Raw genomic sequence first — 22,972 nt, 5'->3', positions numbered from 1 at the left:
AGATAGATCTATTTTCAGTGGCCTTGATTGTACGCCGCAGCGGCTGTACAGAATACTCGATTGCACCAAAGAAACTTCACCGGATTTTTTACTTGTTAACTATGAGTACAACTTTGGTAATACTGTGGTAATAAACCCCTCTGACTCCTGTAAGTCAAGATATGTGACTGGGCTGGGTAAACAAAGTGATGGACTGTTCCATATTTGATGTGTCCACTTTGTAAATGTTACTACTAATATTTTGTCTATCCTCAGAAATGTCTACTATGACAGCCGATGGATTGACAAGCAAATTCTTGGTTTCACGAAGTGGCTTAACTTTATCCTGACTCCCCCAGAAGAGGAAGACGTGGCTGAGGCGATGAAGAAAGGTACTGCTTGTTGTCATTTGTCGTATTGTCATTTTTTGTTTTTTTTTTTTTTTTTTTTTTCTTTTTAATTTTTGCATGTTGTAGACTGGACTAAATACCCTGTAGATGACAGTGTCTATGCTTTCAGTGTTGGATTTATTATTAAAAAGTAGTTTGATGAGACAAATCTTGAGACTCAGGCCTATCTCTCAATATTAGAAGAAATTTACTCAATTTGGAGCAAATATATTTTTTTTTTAAAGAAAAAAAAATCCATATAGCTTTGCTCTTCAGCAACAGTCATTGCTTTTTTTCTGGGAACATTTCAACACTGTGTTTTCAGTATTTTGCTTGCATCTGAAACGTGAATTTGAGTGTAAAGTTACAGATTTGGATTTCTTTTCAACTTTAGGGTTTGGATTAATTTAATTTTACTTTATATTGATTCATGTTCTCCAGCTCGCCTTCTTGACTTCTTGTTTTAGAATTCAGAAAAGGGGAGAAAATTAAGACTTGTTGCCGTTGGTGTTGGTTAATGTTTATTTTACATGTAAGATTATGGAATTGAGATTTACTAAATTGCTTTTGGAAAGCATTAACTTGCAGGTCACAAGCATTGTGGGGCATTATCTTTGCAGGGGGTTACTGCCTAGTGCTGTATGCAAGACAATATAGGAAGTATTAAAAACCTTCTGGTTAACCCCCCAGCCCCAGCTGCTCCGTCTTTTGTCTTCATCCTGTCATCTACTCCTTTTGGTCTCTTCTAACTTAGCTTTCCAACTTGGTAATCAAGTCTTTTAGGCCAATCATGAGAGTTCAGAATGGTGACTTGGTGGTCTGCCTTTTAATAATAATAATAAACATTGTAAGCATTCCTTTTGAATTTGTTTGGGTCTCTTTCAGTTGATATGGGTAAGCTGTGGACCGAAGCAACAAAGAGAATTCAGGTACAGCAAGCACCCACCAAAGAAGTTTTATCACTGCGGGCCTACTCAGTAGCAAGGAGGCTGAACCGTTTGCGCAGGAAAGCCTGTCGACTGTTCCAGAGTGACAAAATTGTAGAGACTGTGTTTAAACTGGAAGTTGCTATTGACAAGAAGTTGATCAGGATACGAGATGACAGGATGAGTCATGCAGATATGGGTGAGTGTTTATAACTTGTGAGCTTCCAAATTTCAGCTCACCATGAATGGCAAATCATGGGAATGTTCCTGAGACATTTTATGAGATTCTAGAAACTTATCTTCAGCATAAATGTTTTAATGTCAGCTTTTCTCTAAGTGAGGTTGGACATCAAATTAGATTTTTATACTCTTCCTTGTCCTATGCACCTTCTGCCTATCTCTCATGAGATCTAGATTTTCATGTATCCATTTTGTGTATCAAGTTTTAAGAAGTTATAACTTAAATTCAGATGTCGTCTTAGTAATTGTGGACTTCAGTTAAAAATAATGCTAAGATTTTTAAGTTTCTCATGTTCATTATGAGAGTAGGAGGGAATGATGATTATTTTAACGTGTGGTGACTTATTTGATAAAATTGTATTACTGAACAAGGAATGTTTACATACTGAAATATAATACAACAGTAACAGAGAAGCATGTTTATGTGACTCCAAATTTAACCTGAGGAGATTTTGTTTTACTCTGACATTTTCCAATTATTGAATTTTTAAAAAGTTATCATTCAATCAGGAAGAAGCCTTTTGCTCCTAGGTGATATAGTTAAACCACTGAATATTAATCATCAGAATTCCTGAGACATTTCTTAGAATTTCCTGTGATGAAAATTTAGGACTCGTTAGTTTATAAAGTTATATAGCTTTTCAGTTTAATATTTCTTATGCTAGTGCAAAGATGGAGTAAAATAGTTTAATTTACAAATAGAAATTATGAAGAAAAATTATTTGGGATGAATCTTATGTACTGTTAAAATTAGCTTATATCTCCATGCCGATAGGTGAGTCACCATTCAAACAAAAGATTAAATGGTTGCCCGGATGACTGTGTAGTACACCTGTTCTCCACCAGGTTGTTTCAAATGTTTTAGCCCTTGTCAGAATTCTCCTTACTGCCATTGTGTATTGGCGCTTGTTGGTATTTCATGGCTGTTTGCTGCTATCACAGTACTGTACATTAACTCTTCCTAGAACGCCTCCACTAGAATCAAGGCTAAGAATGTCAGGTTCTATACGAATGATTACTGTGTTAGCAGGAATTTGATTTTTTAGGAGATACATACTGTTTATGCTGGCTGCAATGGTACAAAGTGTGATCTTGAGAACAGGTGTGAGGAAGTAGGGATTTTCGAAGGACTTTCTGCTTTTCCTTTGTTAATGCTTTAGTTAGTACTGAGGCTTCCTCTTTATCTCCGTCTTCTGCTCCCCTTTCGGTTCAGGAAAAGCATATTGAGAATTTAGAACAGGATGTAAACCTTATTTTGGTCAGTACAAGGTTTGTCTAAATTGGTTAGGGAACCAGTCCGGGTCCCCCCATAGCGTGCGGTCATTTTTGCGTTCCCTTATAAGAGGTAAGGTGTCGGTGCCCTTGCCTATCTGTAGCCTGAGCCTAGGACTGCCCTGCGACAGTTGGAAGAATCCGCTGCCAGGGAATAGAGTTGGTTCTCTGGGGCAATGGGGTTCTGTGCCCTCCGTCACCTGCCTCTCCGTTTTTCACGCTCATAGTCTCGTGTGGTGCCTTAGCCGAAAGATCGTTTTGGTAAATGTTAATCTTCACTACGTACTATGCGACTTCTGCCATTATCAGCAACTAATATGAGGTTGTTAGCACCAATAGGACTAATTATATAGGTACTGTATAGATAATTTTATTAATTAATGTATGTAGCAAGTTTTACTTATTCTGATGATATGTTGACTCTTTTGCTCATTTTAAATCCTTGTCTGCTAGCCTATTCCTCTTTCTCCGTCAAAATGCACTTGTTAGTTCTATACATGCTTTTTCTTCAGCTGTCGGCAAATCTCTTACTTCTGCCTCAATAAATGAATGTTTATCCAAATCTACCATGGTTACAGTATTTTATGTTGTTTCCAAGCTAGTTATTATTCTAGCTACATAACTTTCTAAGGATGTGTCATTTGGGAATGTTCTCAAGTATGTTGACTCACTTTCGGATGAGGTGGGAGAGTCGTTGTCGAAGTTTTCATCTTTTACTGAACCTTTGCTCAGTATATTGCCTCATCTTTGCATCAACTCAGGTTGAGGTGCCAGCTTAGGGAGTTTGGCACCAGATAGAGTTTAGCGAGGAAGAGTGGTAGTTTTTAACTCTTTCTGATGCTCTAGGCTAATGTTCTCATGCTTATACTAACTTGGTTTGGTAGAAGTGAGAACACTTCTGCTCCTATGTGTAGTAAAGGCTTATGCTGCTCGGGTTAAGGCGATAAGGGAGGATATATTGGTACAAGTCTTGTTTTATACCTTTTGGGGATAAGTTCAGCCCTCAGGTTCTGGTAGATGGCCAATTGCAAGCCTTCTGGCATGCTTGGGGAGACTTAGGAGCAGACTCTTACGTGGTGGAGGCAGTGAAGGAGAGTTATGATTCCTTTTAGGTTACCCTCCGCTGGTTTAGTCTCCTATAGCTGTTCCTTGTCTTCTCCAGCAGAAGTCTCATTCTTTAGTAGAAGGTGGTAAATTAGAGAGGATGAAATGGACCAGGAGGTAATTCACTGGGATTTTACCTCTGATTTTTTCCCAGCTCCATAAGCAACTGCAGATTGGCAGCCATTGTTGGACTCATTGAGACTGACCAACTTTATGTGTCTGTCCCCCATGCTTTTTGGCTTTTCCAGCATGGTTTTAGTGACTTTCCAAAAGAACAATTGTATGTTTTGGTGGAAGTTCAGGAGACATTTTTCTCATACCAGTACATCCTCAGTCACGCAAGTTCCTTGGAGATATATTTACAGAGGAGATATTGCTGTTCAAGGCACTTTGTTGAGGCACATGTACAGCGCCTCTATAAGTATTCACAGGGAATTTGTTGCCCAAAGGAGGATGGTGTAAATTTTTAGGAGCAAGAAAGCTTTCTACTGAGTCACTGGTTCAAGTTGGCCAACTCTGTTGACAGTATTCCAAAGGCCAAGGATCCCTTGCTTCACCTGGCTCAGTCTCTGTGCGTTATAATTTTCAGTTGGCTAACGTGACTCCTCCTCATTCATATCTAGCGATGTGGGGATGATACTTGAAATTTGCAGGCTTGTCTGTGTGAAGACAAATAGGCACTTGCTTCTTGAAGAATTTTATTCCTGAAGGAAGCTTCCTAACTGGTAAGGGGTTTCTTTGTTAGGAATCATGGCCTCACTGGGGATTTTTTCAGAATAATCAAGCTCAATTACAGTACAGCTTCAGCATAAGAGTTTATGACTTACGGCTAATGTTCATTAAATCTGTAGGAAATCCAGGACCATCATTGCCACCAGCTTCTATAGGAGGGACTCTAACCAAGAGTTAACCATTTTATTCTTAAACCTACTTCCAGGTTTTCTTTTTCCCTTTATCGTGTAACACGAAACAAAAAATTTTGACTAGTGTTGTTACATTTACATACAACATAGAATGGTCAACACTACACCTGGTGAAACTTATTAGATGTCAGGGCAGTGGGAAGATCACTGCGGAAGGACATTGTTTTTGGCAATTGGGGATTCAGGAAGAACAAAACTACCTACAGAGTATCCATTACATCCGCAAGTTCAACAGTTGCTGTGCGATTAGAGGAACGCTCAAATGTAGACTTATTTGCATGCAGATGAACAGGAACATCCAGTTGATTACTACTCCTTTGAGGGCCCTCAGGCTTGGACAGTGGATGTGTTTCTTTAAGTTTGGCCTGATTCAGACTCAAGCCTTTCCCTTCTATCTACTGTGGGGAAGTATTGAGCATATTTCAAGTTCAAGAATTGCTCAGTGACTCCTGTAGAGTCCTAGTAGCCTCAGAGCAAATGATTTTCAAACTTTCTAGCTCTCCTGGTAGATGTCTCTTATTCTTCCATTAAGGGGAAATCGACTCAAACTACAGAATTCCATGCACTTCCATTAACTTCTGCATCCCACACTTAACCACTGGGAGATGCTTGACTGTCTCCTCCCAATAAGGCGCTTTTCAAAGGTATCGTGGGTTCTGTCCTTAACCAGGTGGAAAACAACTGTGGCCTTGTGTCAGAAGCAGCGGTTCGTTATTGCTCAGGGTGCCATTTTAGGGGAATTTTCAGCCTCTATAACCTTGTAGACAACAAATTTTCTCTACTTTCTTAGATATAATAAAACTTTTTCAACGTCTACACTTGAGGTTATTTTTCCATACTTTCCTCAGTATTACATCATATGCTATTAGATCTGGCTGATGATCAGCACCCTAAGGTGTTGAGATCAGTTGAGATTGAAGCCCCTTTAACTCGTTATCAGCCTCTCTCTAGAATTTAAACGCAGGTCTAAATTTTTATCTGCAGAATCTTTTGAGCCTCCCGAGTGAGTTCCATTGAATTATTTACTATGAAACCTTATTTTATTTAGCACTATCAGCATTTAAAAGAGAAAATATATTGCAAGCACTCTCCTTAAGGCTGTTAAGGGATTGCTATTTTGTCTTTTTGCATTCGAGCTGAGAATGATGTTAAGGCTAAATTTTTCAGAGAACTAAGAATTCCAATTTAACCTCTTAACCCTAGAAGAGGCAGTTACCTTTTTGTTTTGTGATTTTAGCAACCTAGAACATCTTTGTCAAATGTTAAGCCTGGAGGAGGCAAAGTTAACCTTTTGTTTTATGGTTTTAGAAACATAAATGTCTTTGTCAAAGGTTAAGCCTGGTGTAGGCAAAGTTAACCTTTTGTTTTATGGTTTTAGAAAGTCTAGATGTCTTTGTCAATGGTTCAGCCTGGAGGAGGCAAAGTTACCTTTTTGTTTTGTGGTTTTAGAAAACCTAGAATGTCTTTGTCAAAGGTTAAGCCTGGAAGAGGCAAAGTTAACCTTTTGTTTTGTGGTTTTAGAAACCTAAAATGTCTTTGTCATAGAACACGAGGTTCTCTGTGATGTATTGATTCGGCTAGTGCATGAGACACTAGCCCCATACCTTATACCTTTATTGAAGATAAACAGTCACAATGTGAGAGCTGTTGCAACTTCATTTAGTGTTATGCCAATTTGTCACTTGAGTATGGGATTAATGCAGCGCAGTAGAAGTGCAATTTTGTTTGCCCACTGACTACCTTAAGTATGTAGAATCGTGTTTGAAAACAGTAAAGCCCCTAGTCTGCTACTAGTAGCGGGTAGTCTTTTCCTGAACTGAAGAAGGAGCTATCCTTTTGGCTCTTTGTTTTAAATCCTGGTTTTTAATATTTTGGGAGCATGAAGGAACATATATTTTATAGGAGTGTACCTTTATTTATCATAAAGTTATTTTTAGTGACTTGTTTTATAGGGCTTTTGGACCCAGGCACAGGGACCCTCTCATGCTGCTTCTGTTTCATTCTGGCTGAATTGAAGCAGTTTTCTCTGCAAGGCTACCCTTCATTGCAATGTATGAGAGCCTTGTTCCCTGAATGGAATCCAACTGGTGGCAGTAAGATCCAGAAAGGATTCCAGATCAGGTAAGAATGTTTTGGATTTCATGCAAGAAATCTTTAGCTCGACTGGCTGAGTGGATTTTATCTATCTTGCTGAGCTACCTACCATCCTCTTCTCAATGTGGGAGTCAGCCAACTTTAACAGTAGGTAAGATTCATCCCAAATAATATAAAATTTCCTAATAAAATTTATTATTTGGAGACTTACTACTGTGAAAGTAGACCTCTAGACCTCACCCAGCCTCCCCACAACTTAGTGGGCTGTCAAGGAGAATTCTGATGAGAGCTAAAACATTTGAAACACACCTGGTGGAGAACAGGTGTACTAGGCAGTCATCTGGGCAGCCATTTGATCTTTTGTTTGAATGCTGACTCACTTATCGGAGCGGAGATATAAACTAATTTTAACAGTAGGCAAGTATCCAAGTAATAAATAAATTTTATTATGAAAATTTATACGTTTAGCATAGGATTTTCTCCAAGTAATGCTAACTGGACACTCAAAATAGGAGAAAAAATGGACCTTGGGCCTAAGGGTGTGATTGACTTGCTTTTGTACCAGAGGAATCAACAAAAACAGAAGGAAGGACGTTGACATTTGTTGGTTATTTACATCTTATTTTCAGAACTGAAGCAGCGGTTGTTGACTTTAGTGTTATGCTACAATCCATTTTGGCTTCGCATTGGGTTAGAGACCATCTATGGAGAACTGCTTTTCTTGAACAGTAACAGTGATATGGCTGGTCTAACACATTTCATCATCACAAGGTACCGTTTGCATTGTTTTTCAATATTTTCCCTAATTTATGCAAAGGAAATATTGTGCTTTTTATTGCATGTATGAAGTAGACTTTCACTGTTGAACAAGGCTCTAAAATTTGCTACTTGGTTCTTCTGGCTGTAGAGATATACAGACACCACCCTGCTTACGAGTTACGTTCTGGACTGCCACATGTATGTTGAATTGTTTGTAAGTTGTTTGCTGTACACTTCATGCCTATTTAAGTACAGTATGATATAATAAAATCAATACAGTACTGTAAATTTTTTCATCCTAAAACACAGTATACAATACTGTATGTACAGAAAAAAAATGCAAAACAAAATTCGAACTTACAGGTGGCAAAGGGGAGCATTCTGAACACAATTTTTTTTGCAATCCCATTTGTTTGTATCTGAATGGTTGTTAGTTGAATGTTTGTACTTAAGGTGATGTCTGTTTTCTGTTTGAAGCAAGATGACAACTAAATGATATAGGGAGAAGATGTTTGTTTCACCTGACCTCTTTATTTCAGACTCATCGCTAACCCAGACATAGCCGCAAAATACGCTCATCCATCTGTCCCCCACTCGTATCGGGCTGGTTACGACGAGGCCATCAAGACCTTCCAGTTGAAGAAATTCCTGCTTCTGGTCCTGTTCCTTGATCACGCCAAGACAGAAAGACTCATTGATCATGACCCCTGCCTTTTCAACAAAGAAGCTCCTTACAAGGTTGGTTTTGCAATACAATTTTGTCAATGTTTGCCCACTAAAAGGCTTATTTGCAATGTTGCCAGGGCTGCTTGCTTTAAACAACTTCAATTTTGTCCTTCTATTTGGTAATAGTTTAAATTTTTTTTATGGTTTTTGCCTTTTCTTAAAGAACAAATCCTTTAGGTTAACCTTGTGAAAGATTAACAGATAAGATGGTGGTTGAATTAAACTTATGATCATTTGAAATTTGGAAAAATGTTAAGTATAAAATGCCCCTGTTATTCATCACATTTTGCTCTTGTTTACCAAAAATAACCACTGAAATTTTAGGATGCCCAAGGCCCTGTCACTGAATATTTTAAGGGGGGTTCCTGGTAAGTCATTTGCCCATAACTTTTTATTACTGTGACATTTCAGCGAAGTATATTCCTTTAATTGATTGATATCTTCTCATAGTCAAGCAGGGACATCTTGATTGCCTTTGCTCGCGATTTCCTCTCTGGGGTAGGAGACATCACAAAGCACCTGGGATACTTAGGGTATGTCGTTAAACACAAGCAGACCCACTTGGATGAGTTTGACTTTGCTGTCACGAATCTGGCTGTTGATCTTCGTTGTGGTTTGAGGCTCACGTAAGTACATACTGTGATTTGTGGTCCACCATATGTGATAGATTAATTAGGGTGAAAGTGTATTAATATTGAAATAGAAGGTAGTTCATGTAATCTGTGAACCACATCCTTAATTTTTCTGTAGACCTCTTTTACTGCTAGATGGTCTTTAATAACTGTCAGGCTACCACTTCCTATATTAATCTGGAAATCTGTAACACTCTGATTGCTTGATTCAGTTATTTTCTGACTCTTTCCAAGTTTTGGAATTTTCTTCTTTTCATTTCCATAAAATATCTTCTGCCAAGAGGCAATGATATTGACTTTGGGGTTAAGTTGCACTTTTATTGTCCTTCTGTTTCTTGTTTCCTTTATTGTTTGGGCTAGATGGGGGAAAACTGATTCTCTGTTCCATCGCCCTATTCACTTAATGTTTTTGTTGAGAGGATTTCGTCATCAGTGTTTTTACATTAGATTTTCTTTTATTTGGCCTTGTTATTGGTCCTTGTCCTGTTACTTCTATATCTGCTACCTTCTCATCAAATGTCTAAACCATCTCAGGCTTTGCATTTCATTGTGTTTTGTAGCTGCTGGGTGCCATATCTCTGCACCTACCCCATTTGTTTTATGCTGTCATTGAACTTGATTCATTTTAGCATTTTGTCCTACCTTTTCAAAATATCCCGTGTTCTTTGTCAGTGCCCATATGTCTGCTGCATAGAGAAGTGGACCTGTTAATACATACTAATAAGATTTTGCTGTTTTCTCTCTCTCTCTCTCTCTCTCAATAGAATACCTGATTATCAGTGTCTCTCTCTCTCTTCATCCAGGGGGTTTATATTTTTCTTATTTCAATTTGTGGTTCACCTGTTATGGGATCCCAGTGTTTAGAAATTTCCCCTCAAAATTCATCCATTCTTTACCCCATTTTTTCTTACTTTCACTTCAAAATATACTTCACAGTTGATTAGGAATCCCAGTGTAAGAGAAACATAGTGGTTCATCCCACTTCCAAATCCATGGCCTACTTTTTGGTTCTTTGTTTCATTTGTTCTTGATAAACTAGTTTCAGGCAAAAAAATACTCTTCCTCTTGAAATGAGCAATCATTATACCATTTTAAAAATTGTACAGAGAGGTTTTGTTTCTCCAAATAATGCTTGTTTCTCCAAATGCACTGATTTTTTTTTTATTCCCCGTCTCCATTCCACGCTAGCGTCTTTTAAGCATTTCTGCACCCTTTCTCTGATTTGACTGTTAATACTAGGTCACTTGTATATAGCTAAGTGCAGGAGCATCCCTTTTTGCACTGTTAAAGCTCCCACCTGTACTGTTGTCAACAGCAAAGGACTGTGTTGATCCTTGGTGAACACCAACATTCAACTCTTAATTCCTTTGGCATCCTTGCCACTGTCTTCATTCTAGATTTGGTGTTATAGCAAAGTAGCATCTTTAGTACAGCATTAGTACAATGAATCTTACCAGTTTCCTCTAATTTCATAGTGCCCATCTAATTCTATGTTTTAGCACTCCTGTTAAATGCCTCCTCAAGATCCTCATACATGGTAAAATTTCTTCCTCTGAATGGCATGTTTTTGCAGTTGTCTCATTTGTTATTTTTTCTTATAACATTTTGTTCAGCCATCCTGCAGCATTTGCAGTATTTTCATATCATGCTCAAGTATTCTTATTCATATATTTCCAATTGAGTGCATTCCCCTTTCCTTGGAATATTATCATTATCTTCATAGTATTCTCTCTTGCTCTGTCTGTTCCTTCATCAGGTTTATTTTTTATATTCTGGTCATCATAGCAAAGTGCTTTTCCACCTTTCTTCTTCCCAAGGGCCCTTCTATCCTCCTCAATTGTTTAATCTGTCATAGAACTCTTTATATGTACCCATTTGATCAGACTTGCAGTTTTGCAATACAATATGACAGTTTTTTCTGTAGCGTATTATAATATTTAGGCTGGCTTTTTTCAGTTTTATTCAACATGTTTCAGACTCTTAATGTATAAGAACCTCTTGAAGAATTTTCCTAAAATTTTATATAGATGGTTTTGTGAGGCCATTACATCCTTTTTTTTTATTTATTAATTAATTTATTTATTTATTTATTATTTCTTTCTTAGTCGTGTTTTGGAGATGCTGACTCAGAACTACACGCTGTGTTCCAAGCTGCGTGTCCCAGCTATCAGCCGACTGCAGAAGCTCCACAATACTGAGATAGCGTTAGATACACTAGAGTCGTCTGGTTGTCCTGGAGTCAAACAGAAGTTCCCTGCCAAGGATATTGTCGATGGCCATAGAGAAAAAACCTTAGGGTTGCTGTGGACCATAATCTTCAAATTCCAGGTTTGAAATTTGATATTTTTTTTTTTTTGTTTCTAATTATTTTCATGTCTGAAGTATTACTATACCTGTTTTTGAAAGTTTAGAAATGAGTACCAAGTCCTGTTGACATTATTACAAAGCTTTGTTTTGTATCATTTTGGTTTATTTTAGATGATTGACATTAATATAAATAGCCTATGTACAGTATAGTGCCTGATTTTTAAAGCTTTGAAATGAGTGCCAAGTCCTGTTGACACTATTACAAAGCTTTGTTTTGTACCATTTTGGTTTATTTTAGGTGATTGATATTAATATATATCTGTAATGATGGTCATGCAACAAATTCAAACCAAATTGTCTCTGTGGGTTTCTAGGTGTCGTTGGTGATATCAGAAACTCGCATCTTCGAGGAAATCGTGTACCTTATGCGATCCCTCAAGGTTCGAGCCCAGCTTGACCCCACTGCTCGAACAGGTTTGGAGTTTGTTTTGGAGGCCCCCAATGAACTGGAGAGGATTAAAAGCCTCCCAGATCCCGTGGAGAGAATCTTGGGATATCTGAAACTCTGGGCACAATACACTTGTGCTCATTATGGTGTAGAGGTAAGCTCAAGATATTCTCTCTCTCTCTCTCTCTCTCTCTCTCTCTCTCTCTCTCTCTCTCTCTCTCTCATATGAGTAGTGATTATGTTTCAGGATTTGTGATGTACAAATACAGTGTAACTTTATTCTAGATTATTTAAAATCAAAAGTAATAATAAACATTCACAAGACACACCAGTAATTTAATATGACAACAGATTAACCATAGCTGTGATGATTTTGGCATGTTTATTTTTTAGTTATATGCTGGCATCATGTGTCACATCTTATTTGTTCTGGGCAGGAAAGTGAACAGAATATCAAAATGAGGTCTGGCATACTGTATATTTAATATTTCTCAGTTCAAGTTATATATCACCTGTTCATCATATTTTTGTGTAATTTATACATTATTTTATTCTGTTCATATAATTGTAATTGGATTATAATTCTCAATTATGAAATTTGTCATTTGTTTTGAAGAAAGTCTGTATTGAATGTTATTTGTTTTGAATGTTAACAGTGCTTTATCATGGTTTATACACTGATTTAAACAGAAAAAATTTCATGTATTTCATATATGGTGGTTCTGGTTTCTCATTGCAGATCGAAAACCTCACAGTGTCATTTTCTGATGGCCGGGCTTTGTGCCTCTTGGTTTACCATTATTTCCCCGATCTGCTACCCATTGATCTTATCAACTGGCAGACAACTCAGAATTTACCAACTCAGGTAGGTTGAAGAGCTCTCATGCTGTGTATGGGTAGTCCATTTTGAGACTGAACTAATAATAGTCCATTAGATTTTAGAGCATAACCCTTCATTGAGGCGTATTCCTGGCAGTGTGCCTTGCATAGCAAACTGTTGACACTACTTTGAGGTCTTTAAGTATCGCTTTTGTCCCTTGCTCAGTTGATTTCAGTCTGCTTTTGTTCATTCCCTTCATTTTCTTCCCACCTCACCATTATTAACATTTTAATGTTAGGTTTTTCCTCTATGAGATCATCAGGGAAATATGATTTTTGCCTTGTGCAGTTTCCATCCAAATTCTCCTCTGTCCAGGCCTTCATCTTTCCCCTTCCTTCGTTAAAGTCTGATCTTTGTCCTGCTATTTACTTATCTACTACTATTCTAAGTCAGTATCTCTTATTCCTATCTTGCCACTTTTTCAAACCATGCAAGTGTGAGGTCTTTGTCTGTTTCCCAGCCTCTGGATATTAACATCTCTCAACAACTACCTTTTTTGTAATACGATTTTCCTAGGATAATCTGTGAATCTCAGAATTTTGTAGTCACAATTTTACAAGATCTCGCATCCTCAGGTTCATTTCTTCAGCTTGCCTTGTTTCAGTTTGAGAAGAAATTCTTTGGTTCAAGGTGCAAGAGTAAAAATTTTGATTGGTTCATTAAACTAAATATGATGATGAAACTGTACTAAAATATTTGGATTTACGCACAGTACTTTTTTTCACCTGCAGGAAGCCAATCCTAATGTCTCCGTAGATGATAGTTTCTCAGAAGAAACATACACAGATACTTGCACGAAGGAGGAGTACAATAGGCGGTTGGCCCTAGAAAAGGAGAATTTCGGAGTGTTCATTGATAAGGTATGGTATTGTTTTGTGGCTTCCTTGATTTATCCTTATTGAAGGTTCTTCACTGATGGGTTTCATTAATTTTTTTGACAAAGTAACAGAGAATTTCATTTGTGCCTAATGCTTGGAAGCACTTTCATTAGGTGTGCTTTTGAGCAGTTAGAAAATTGGTAAACACTAATTAGCTATCCTTTTAAAAAGTCAGAAAAAGGTTAAATGTTTTATTAGTTATCCATTTGAGGAGAGAAAATGGGCAGATACTTTTATGAGGTATTTGCATTTGACTAGTCAGTCATATGCAGTACTGCTCTTTGTAAAAAAAGATCTTTTAATTTGTAGGTATTTTTTGTTGTATGGAGTGTTAGCTACTTAGTTTTGTTTTTGTGCAGTTTGGGTACTACATTCTATCTTGCAGAGTTTTATCCATTTATCAGTGTTTTACATAAAGTACAGGGAAATCATGAGTGAAAGGTGAATGATTTTTAATTTTGACTTGACATTCAGTTATCTTTTTAGTAAGAACATTTCAGTTTAATAGCTTTCATCCTTTTAACTTTTCATTCCTACCTTTTGTTGCCTCCCCCATCTGTCCATCTTTCAAACTTTGTAATTTTTCAGTTTTCATCTCTCATTTAGGACAAAATCTTTTTGAGAACTTTTAAGTTAAACTATTGTCAGCATGTTAAATGACCCTATAGTAATTGCTTTTATTTAGAAAGGAGTTCAAGATATCTAGTTGCAAAAACTTGTCTTAGTAATCAGTTAGAACTCATGAAGTAATTTAACTCACTTTATTATTCCCAGGTATCAAAGCTTGACAGAATTCCCATGCTGATAAAAGTAAGCGACATGGTCAACACCATACCTGATGAGAAAGTCACATCGACCTTCCTGTCTTACTTGTGCGCTCGTCTTCTGGACCTCAGTGAGGAGTGAAGGCGGCAAGAATTATTCAGATGGCATGGCGAAAGTATCTAGCTGCCAAGAGATTGGAAGAGCTCAAGGTAAAGTACGGCTGAAAATGTAACCTACGCGCATCAAGGAATAAGCTTGAGGAACAGTGTAAAATTCTCTCTCTCTCTCTCTTTAGTGAAAGTAGACAATGTCTTTTACACTTTATTATTTCTTGACTCCCAGCACTTTAGTACAGTAGTCTGTATGCGATAATATTTGTGGTTTATTTAAGGAATATTTTCATTATGAAAATTGGCTTCTGATGTACCAGAATATGGATTGTAAATGAGGTTTGGTGTGACAGACCTGCTGTGTTTCTCAACACTTCCCTTTTGATCCCCTGGGATGTTTCATAAATTAATTCATCATTTGGTACAAGAATTACAGTAACTTTTGTGAGGTGCATTAGCTCGCTGGTAGTCAGTTTAGTTTTGTGGTATAAAACAAAACAATGCCCCAACATGGCCTCTATAGGTTTGGAGATTTAGTTTTTTGCTGTAAAACTATAGGGAATATTTGGTAACTAAAATTTTTGCCACACATATCTTTATTGTAGAGAGATTGAAAACACAGCCAAATGTAACTGAACATTTATTTTTATTTTATGATCAACCCAAATGCATCATTATTGCTATTTTACATGGTTGAGTTTGATGAATGTTTTTTCTCACATGCACACATCTTTTGCTTTCTGTTTGAATTCCTATCTAAATAATGATAGCATAATAGACACTTTGCAGAGAATATATATATTTTTATACAATTGTAGACTTAAGTATTCTTCCACATCTATACAGTACTGTATTTTTTTATGCAGACTAAACTTTTGTGCAGACAGTAATGACGTTAAATACAAATGCTGCATAGAAATTCTTCTCAAACTAAATAAGTTTGGAGGAGTTTGGTCTTCCTCTTGCTATCTTCCGAGTCTTACCAAAGATTTTGTTGATTTTTTTTTTTTTTTTTTTTTTTGGTCTTAGCTTTTCATTGGCTTTTTGTAACAATGCAATACAATATATAGAAATTGATGTAATGAAGTTGAAACCCTTTGAGATTTTGACGGTCTCAGATTTTGTTTGGGGCAAGGCATGCTGATTACTTCGGACATCGCAATATGTTTGTTTTATTGATTGCTGTGAATGTATTTTTTGTGTTACAAAGCTGGTTTTGATTGTATTTTGAAGCTGTATACTTCAAATTTGTTAATCAAGATCAAAAATGGAAGAAAGAAAATGTCGAAATGCGTGCTGAAGTGTACTGGAAAAATCTCAAAGGATTTTCAACAAAGATGATGAATACAGTTCCTGTGTTTTTTATAGCGACAAAGAAGTCCACCAACAACGTCAGGTAATGGGAATTATTTTATTAACTTCTGGAAGTGGAATGAAATATTGTTAATTTTTGGAAGGGGATATTCCCTTTCCTCTCTCAGATGCAAATATTCAGAAGAGCAAACAAATAAAAGTAGTATTACATTAAAAAAATCAAAAGTAGTAGGAAGTAAACAGCCCAGAGCTGGTAAATGGAGTGTAAAAATTATGCTTGTTAACAGTTAACTGCTGAAATGTCAGTTTGTATTCTAAAATAGTTGTAAAAATATATATAATCATATCCATTTATAGAACCATTTCAGAATATGAACTGACTTTTCAATAATTACTTGCTGACGAAATAGCATGTTTTACACTTCATTTGCCAGCTCTGAATTGCTTACTTCCAACAGATTTTTATTTCACCGAAATATTTCTAAATATATATACATTTGATTTTTAACCCATTTGCCTCTGAAAGAGGGGAAGGGAATATGCCCTTTTGAAAGATATTAAAATAATTTCAGTTACCTGAAGTTTTTGGTGGGCTTATTTTATTCACAAAGGATCAAAAGTTTTTCTTATTTTTTTCTGTGCTATGTTATTCCATAAAGGTTTTGTTAGGCTAATTAAAAATAGTTTATTCAGCCTATTCCTTTACTTGCTGGAAACTTGAACATTTTCGGTTTTATCGTTTCTGCGCAATCCTAATGTTAATGTTGAGTCGTGTAAGTCTCTTTAGGCTAGTTTAAAGAAACCTGTCTCCTCATCCTTCCTGTACTCAATGGAAACTTGTACAGTTTTATGGTTGTTTGTTATTTTAGTTTAAAATGACATTTTTTGCGGAACCTTTAAAGCTAGAAAAGCAGTAAATAAATTGAAATAACGCCTATTTAAAATAATTTTAAATGATGTATAAATAAAACACAGGTGAATATGCAGTATATTTAAATACATCACAATAAAGAAATCTTAGGAAGTTGAACACAAAGGAGGGATGATTTTAAAGTAATATTACAGCCTATTTTTAAATCTGTAGAAGGATCTTAATGAAATGGCATAGGCTTAAATCTGAGAATTCCAGTACATTGGTCTATTTAAGATATAAAATGACATAGAGCTGGGAATCCCATTGCAGTTTTTCTGTATACACAAGTCTGTTAGAGTGCTAGAGGCCATTGATTTCAGGAACATCTATACAACTTACAGGTATTGGTACCTGTCCAGCATTAGTTGAAGGAAGTAGAAAGTGTTTTTTAAATAATCACCTGCTCTTCTCTTTTGTCCAAAGTGTTTGGCTATTATGAGGATGATTTTTAAATTTAATAAGCTTTGAAGGATAAATTTCTAAGTGATTTTTACTATTGACTTGCAAATGGCTGGTGAACTTTATAACAGTGAGGAGACAAGATTGAAAATAGTTTAGTATGGCTGTTTTGAGAGCCTGAAATTTGATTTTTCTGACAAGTTTCTTTAACATGCAGGAGGGATTCTAATAAGCCATTTTATGAACTCTGAAAGAGAGTGTTGAGAAGTTGACTATAACTTTTTATCGCAACTTTTCATTCCTGTGTAAGAGCTTTGAAATTGTGAATCATTTATCACATTTTTCTGAATTGGAGGACATTGTATGTTTATTTTTATGTTTATACTTCTTGAAGTTCTGATGGAAAGTTGAAGTTATATTTAGAAAACTCAGTGTTCCAACCTCCTGTGCCAGTGTATCTTTCAAAACAGTGTCTCTTTCTCTTTATTTTAAATAAACTTATTTGTCATGATGTTGTGTCTTTTCATTCCTTTTCCTGTTGACGGAACTGTTTTGAAGGATGACACCGGCTGGATGAATTAGGCATACCTATTTGCACTGTGCACTTTTCAAATGCCCTTTGTTGTGATTGATTCCGCTCTCAGTACCACTCTGTTGGTCATTTCAAATCTTAATCATAAGAGAATTTGTTTCTGATGATACATTCAATTTTAATGTGGTTCGGATTCCTAATGAACTGTAGGTCCGTTGCTAAACCATGGAACTTAAATTAATCGCGTGGAACTGTTAATCAGCTCAGTGGTCTGGTTAAACTAAGATATACCTAACTTTTTTTCAAATGCCCTTTGTTGTGATTGATGCTGTTTCATTAAATTTTAATCATAAGAGGATTTACATTCAGTTTTCTGTTACTAATGAACCCTTAACCATGGAACTTGAAATAAGTGGAACCAGCAGTGTAATACAGTATACTTCTGATATGTTAATCCCTCTTGTAATCTATTACTGCTCAAGCCAGATTGTAAGGTCTAAACACTGAGATTTTTTATTTGACTGCAAGCCCTATTTCTATGCCTTTACAAATGTCAAAGGTGTCACATCATGTATTGTTGGTCATCCATCCAAGTTACTGACCAGATCCAGTGGTGATTAATTATGCTGAATAAGAGACTTGTGGTGCACACTGTCTTATTCTGTATAGGCCACTTATTTAAGAACTGACCAAACAGTAATTATTGTACCCAAATTCACTGATCTGAGGAGCAATGTTGAACCAGACATGTTAAATAAATATAGAATTACATACTGCTAGCATTGCAGTAGCTTTTATAATGTCAATTAAGTATGTATTTGACTTAATGTATGGTAGCACCAGGTAGTTCTAAGTATTGTACAGTATAAGAATGTAATTGATGGCAGTCAGTATGTACAGTCAACCTTCAACGTGCTGGTTTCATGAAGGTCCAGTCACACTTTTTATCCTTTAGAAACCAAGGATAAAGAGATGAAAATTAGGAAACTTTATGAAAGCCAAACTTACAATAATTCATTTTTAATTTAGTATTGCAGTTGTAGTTAATATTTCGTTTCAAGGCTAAAACAATAAAAGCAAGGTTAAAAGACTGAATAATGGATAAATTATTTTTTGAAATAGAAAATGTCTTAGAATGAGTGCAGAAACAGTGTGAAAATGGGTCTTCGTAGGATATAAAGGTTTCTCTCTCTCTCTCTCTCTCTCTCTCTATTACTTTAATATCCCCATGATTATTATAATTAACTATATTTTCAGATTAGCTAAAAATGATAGTGATTACCCTTTTGATTGTATCATAAGACACCTTATAGAAAATTTGCAAATATCTTGACTTTTAAAGATACAGACAGGCTTACCTTCTTTGAGGGTTTGTGTACAAATATTGTATTACATGTTTGCAGTCAGTCATAAGGAATTAGTTTTTCTAGATCACTGAGCTCCATATTAAAAAAACCTTGTTTTTGCTAAGACTAATCATAAAATAAAGTAGGTCCTGTATAATGTGAGGACTAGTTATGGTCTTTCACTTTCTCACGTAAAGTTTAGCTGAATATTCAAGCAGTTGTCTTACTTTGTAGATCTACTGATGCCCTTGGTGCAAGATATTAAAGGTGCTATGTAGGGGGACACCACCTAAAGTGTATCTTGGATGGTGCCCTATGGATGGTATGGTTGGTTATTTGCTGCAACCCATCATTCCCCCCACTGCATTTGCCTTTGGTCTCTTACTCTTCACTGTTCTCCTCGGTCTCTTTCCATTTTGCTGCCCTCTATCACTATCTTGCTTTTAGTTCCCACCCTTCATTTAAGAGCAGCCAGTCTGTTGTGAGCTGAAATGTGACTTTGAATACCTGCTTATAACTGCCTATTTTGAAACAGAAATAACCCCTCTAAAAACACTTTGACCTGAGTTTGTAATAGTTTTATCACAAAAAATGCATTTAGTCATGAAAATGACTATGAAAATACAGTAATTAGTGAATACCTCTCCATGAAAAATACTGCGAATGGCGGGTGAATAATGTGCACATACATTCCACAGAAAAATCTGCAAATAGGTGAAGCCGCGAATCCAGAATTGCAAATAGGTTGGGGTCCACTGCAGTAGTAATGAACTAGGTTATACAGTTGACCCTGGTATTTGCCCCACTAACCCCGTGAAAAAAATCACGAATACTTAAAAACGCTTATAACTGCCTATTTGGATTGTTCAAAACAACAAAAACCCCTCTAAAAATTTCTTATACCTGAATATTTTATAGTTTTAGTTTTATCACAAAATACAGTGCATTTAGTCATTTTTCAAAATAATGTGTATATATGTTCCATAGATAAATCTGAAAAAAGTGACAAAGTTTCATTGTTCTGGGGTATTTGTGGTTTCTTCCTGTAGAATGAACAGCAGTGTGGTGTTGTATCAGTGTTTTAAGAAAATAACAGTTGTCCTTGAAATGACTGTTGTTTTTTGTTAATATAGAATACCTTTGTTTGTCTGCATTTTCAAATGATTTATGTAATTATTCTATCTCCAGTTTTTTTCTCTTTGTTCCTCTTTACAAATGATATTTAGGCATCTTCCACATAAAGTCCATAAATTTTAAATAACAATTTTAATTTTAAGTGATGATATCAATGTAAAATAATTTTGAATAATGATAACAGTGTACAGTACAGTAACTAATTTTAGACAATGATAACAATGCAGCTAATCCACAGTTGCAGTGGATTTAGTATCTAAACAAACCAAGTAATTTATGTCAACTTTAGTAGGGCTTTGTATCAAATTAAGTGGTGTGATTTATACTAAAGAGTCATAGAAATAAGAGGCCAGAGTAGCTGATTTCTTGCCAGAACAACCATCGTAGAAAAGCTCGGCAGAACAAATGCAAGTCTAGGCAAGCATACTTAAGTATCTTGAATTCTTAGAGATAGGCTTCATTTGGTAACTGGTTTCATCATACTAGTCAAGTCATTTTCAGAACCACACTAATCCAGCTTTTATCCTTCATTCTCCAGTGGTGTAATAATTTGGCAATTTGATTTAAATTTATTTTACTGCTTAAAGTGTGGTTTTTGTGGTGCACTACAAGTGATTCTTTGCAGCATTTTCATAGCTCCCAGCTACACTACTTCCTGCCATTTACTTTACATACACCTAGCAACCTAACTAGACATTTACCTTGCAGCAAGTTTCACCTGTCAAACAAGGCCTAATTCATTCTAGCAAGTCTCTTGAGAGTTTAGAAACAAGTTACTGGTGTTTTGAAATTACTTCATGAAATGATAATACTGTACCTGTTAAGAATACTACAGTATTCCCGTTTACCCATGCCCCAAAATGCATTTGTTCATTCAGTGTTCGTTCCCCATTCTTATTGCTTCTTTTCCCAAGCCTTTTATTTGAAAGGAGTTAAAGGTAAATGTTGTTAAGTCCTTGATTTTTTACTAATGTTGGTGTTGATATCCTTGCTGTCCGTGACAGAGGTTCTTAAAAGTAAATCACTAGCTATTGTTTTGGAGATGAGGGTGATGCAGATGGCCTTGTCTTTCTTTAAATAACAAGAATTATTCATGAAATTTAGAAATTTATATTTAAATACTGTCATTTATTTTGTTGGTGTCTCTTCCAACATCCATTATCATTGTGGTGCTGAATGATCTGTTGACCTTTTTGGCCTTAAATACCTCGCATCCATCCGTCCATGCTTACCATTGAGTTTTATATTTGTTACATTCTTTAACCCTGAGTTCCAGTGAAGTGGAATTAGTGTGTGTGTACAGTATTGGTATGAGCCATTTTCTTTAGAGCCATGTTAATGTAAAATTGGTAACAGTAAACCAAAGATCACCAACAGATATCTGATTTGTAAAGCAATTCTGAATCACTGAAATATATCTTTTTTCTGGTTTGTACCACACACCAGTGAAACACTAATTATGGTCTATAGATCCCTGAAGCACTTGAAAGCTAACCTTTTCGTTAACAGATGGCAGAAAAATGCAGATGTGTTGCAAAAGTGACAGAAATCAAGGGTAATGTATTAAGATTAACTAAATTTTTATGCCATGATAAAGTGATTATCAGATTGCAGGCATGTTCTGTACGTTGGAGAACCTACAATATTCGTGGCTGTGAAACATCATCGCATTTGTGCCTTGCATTTTTAGAAATTAGTTTTCATGTAGCTGATTTAAAGTACTGTAGTTTAATTCCAGACTATGCATGGCTTGCTTTAGTGGAGTGTAGAAGCTTTGTATTATATAGAATCTGTACAAAATATTTTTTGACTGATAGGAGAATTCCTTGTTTGAGGTTGATATTCTCCTTCTACTGCCAAGCCACAGATATTTCTTCCTCCAGTTTTCCTTGACCCCGTAGGGGGACAGTGCCGTCAGTGCACCTCACACGGGGCACTGTAGGCATTACTTAAGGTTCTCTGTAGTGTCACTGCAACCCCTTTCATTCCTTTTACTGTACCTCCATTCATATTCTCTCTTCCATCTTGCTATCCACCCTCTCCTAATCACTCGTTTCATAGTGCAACTGCGAGGTTTTCCTCCTGTTAAACCTTTCAAGCCTTTCTACTCTCAATTTTCCTTTCAGCACTGAATGACCTCATAGGTCCCAGTGCTTGGCCTTTGACCTAAATTCTATATTCCATTCCATTCCAGTCTTCCTTGACAAATGATCTTTCACCCATTATAAGTTGGCGCTAGCTCTTTTTTTGATTTGGTGTTAAGCCCTACTTCTCACCACACCTTCTCTCTCTCTCTTTCTTTCTCTCTCTCTCTCTCTCTCTCTCTCTCTCTCCCCCTTGGCTAGAAAAGGAGAATGGGATATGATACCATCCCACTGGCATTAATGGTTAAAAGAAAGCGTGTTCAACTATACCTCAGCATTTTGTGCTATACAGGGTAGTTTTTAATTGTTACATTTAAAGTGTTGCTAAGCATGTTTACTTTCCTCATTGGTAAGGAAAGCAGGAAGTGACAATACTAAAATACTTTTCCATTTCACTTATAAAAATAATTCATACTCAAAGAAGTAAGTTCTTCCATCTGCTTTCTTTGTTCATTTCCTGCTTAGCTTTTTAACACTGTTGTCTTTACTCACTTCCTGCTTATTTAACTTCTTTCTCATCTGTTTCCTGAGGTTACATCCTGCTTAGCAATTCAACTTCTTTCTCAGTTATTTCCTGTGATTACTTCTTACTTATTTTTTAAACTTCTGATACATCAGTTTCTTAATTTGTTTTCTTTGGTCACCTCATGATTAGCTGTTTAACTTTTACCAAATTCCTTTGGTCACTTTTACTTAATGGTTTAACTTTTAACATTTAAATCCATTACTTGATTTCCATTAGTTATGTCTTATTTATC

The 22,972-nt window shown here is 36.1% G+C and overlaps 1 protein-coding gene across 1 annotated transcript in view; it reads left to right on the top strand.

Moving 5' to 3' along the window:
* The window catches only part of LOC136840347 (abnormal spindle-like microcephaly-associated protein homolog), a 60,033-nt gene that overhangs the window by 18,993 nt on the left and 18,068 nt on the right, over positions 1-22,972 (top strand). Inside the window, 11 exon segments of the mRNA XM_067107043.1 lie at positions 256-371; positions 1,254-1,493; positions 7,557-7,698; positions 8,226-8,424; positions 8,863-9,038; positions 11,150-11,372; positions 11,726-11,953; positions 12,539-12,664; positions 13,411-13,539; positions 14,332-14,458; positions 14,461-14,531. Coding sequence (XP_066963144.1) covers positions 256-371; positions 1,254-1,493; positions 7,557-7,698; positions 8,226-8,424; positions 8,863-9,038; positions 11,150-11,372; positions 11,726-11,953; positions 12,539-12,664; positions 13,411-13,539; positions 14,332-14,458; positions 14,461-14,531 — 1,777 coding nt within the window.

The sequence above is a fragment of the Macrobrachium rosenbergii genome, chromosome 7 (genome assembly GCF_040412425.1).
Source record: "Macrobrachium rosenbergii isolate ZJJX-2024 chromosome 7, ASM4041242v1, whole genome shotgun sequence".
Lineage (NCBI taxonomy): Eukaryota > Metazoa > Arthropoda > Malacostraca > Decapoda > Palaemonidae > Macrobrachium > Macrobrachium rosenbergii.
Note: the sequence above shows the minus strand (reverse complement) of the source record. Positions and strands in the feature narration are given on the sequence as shown.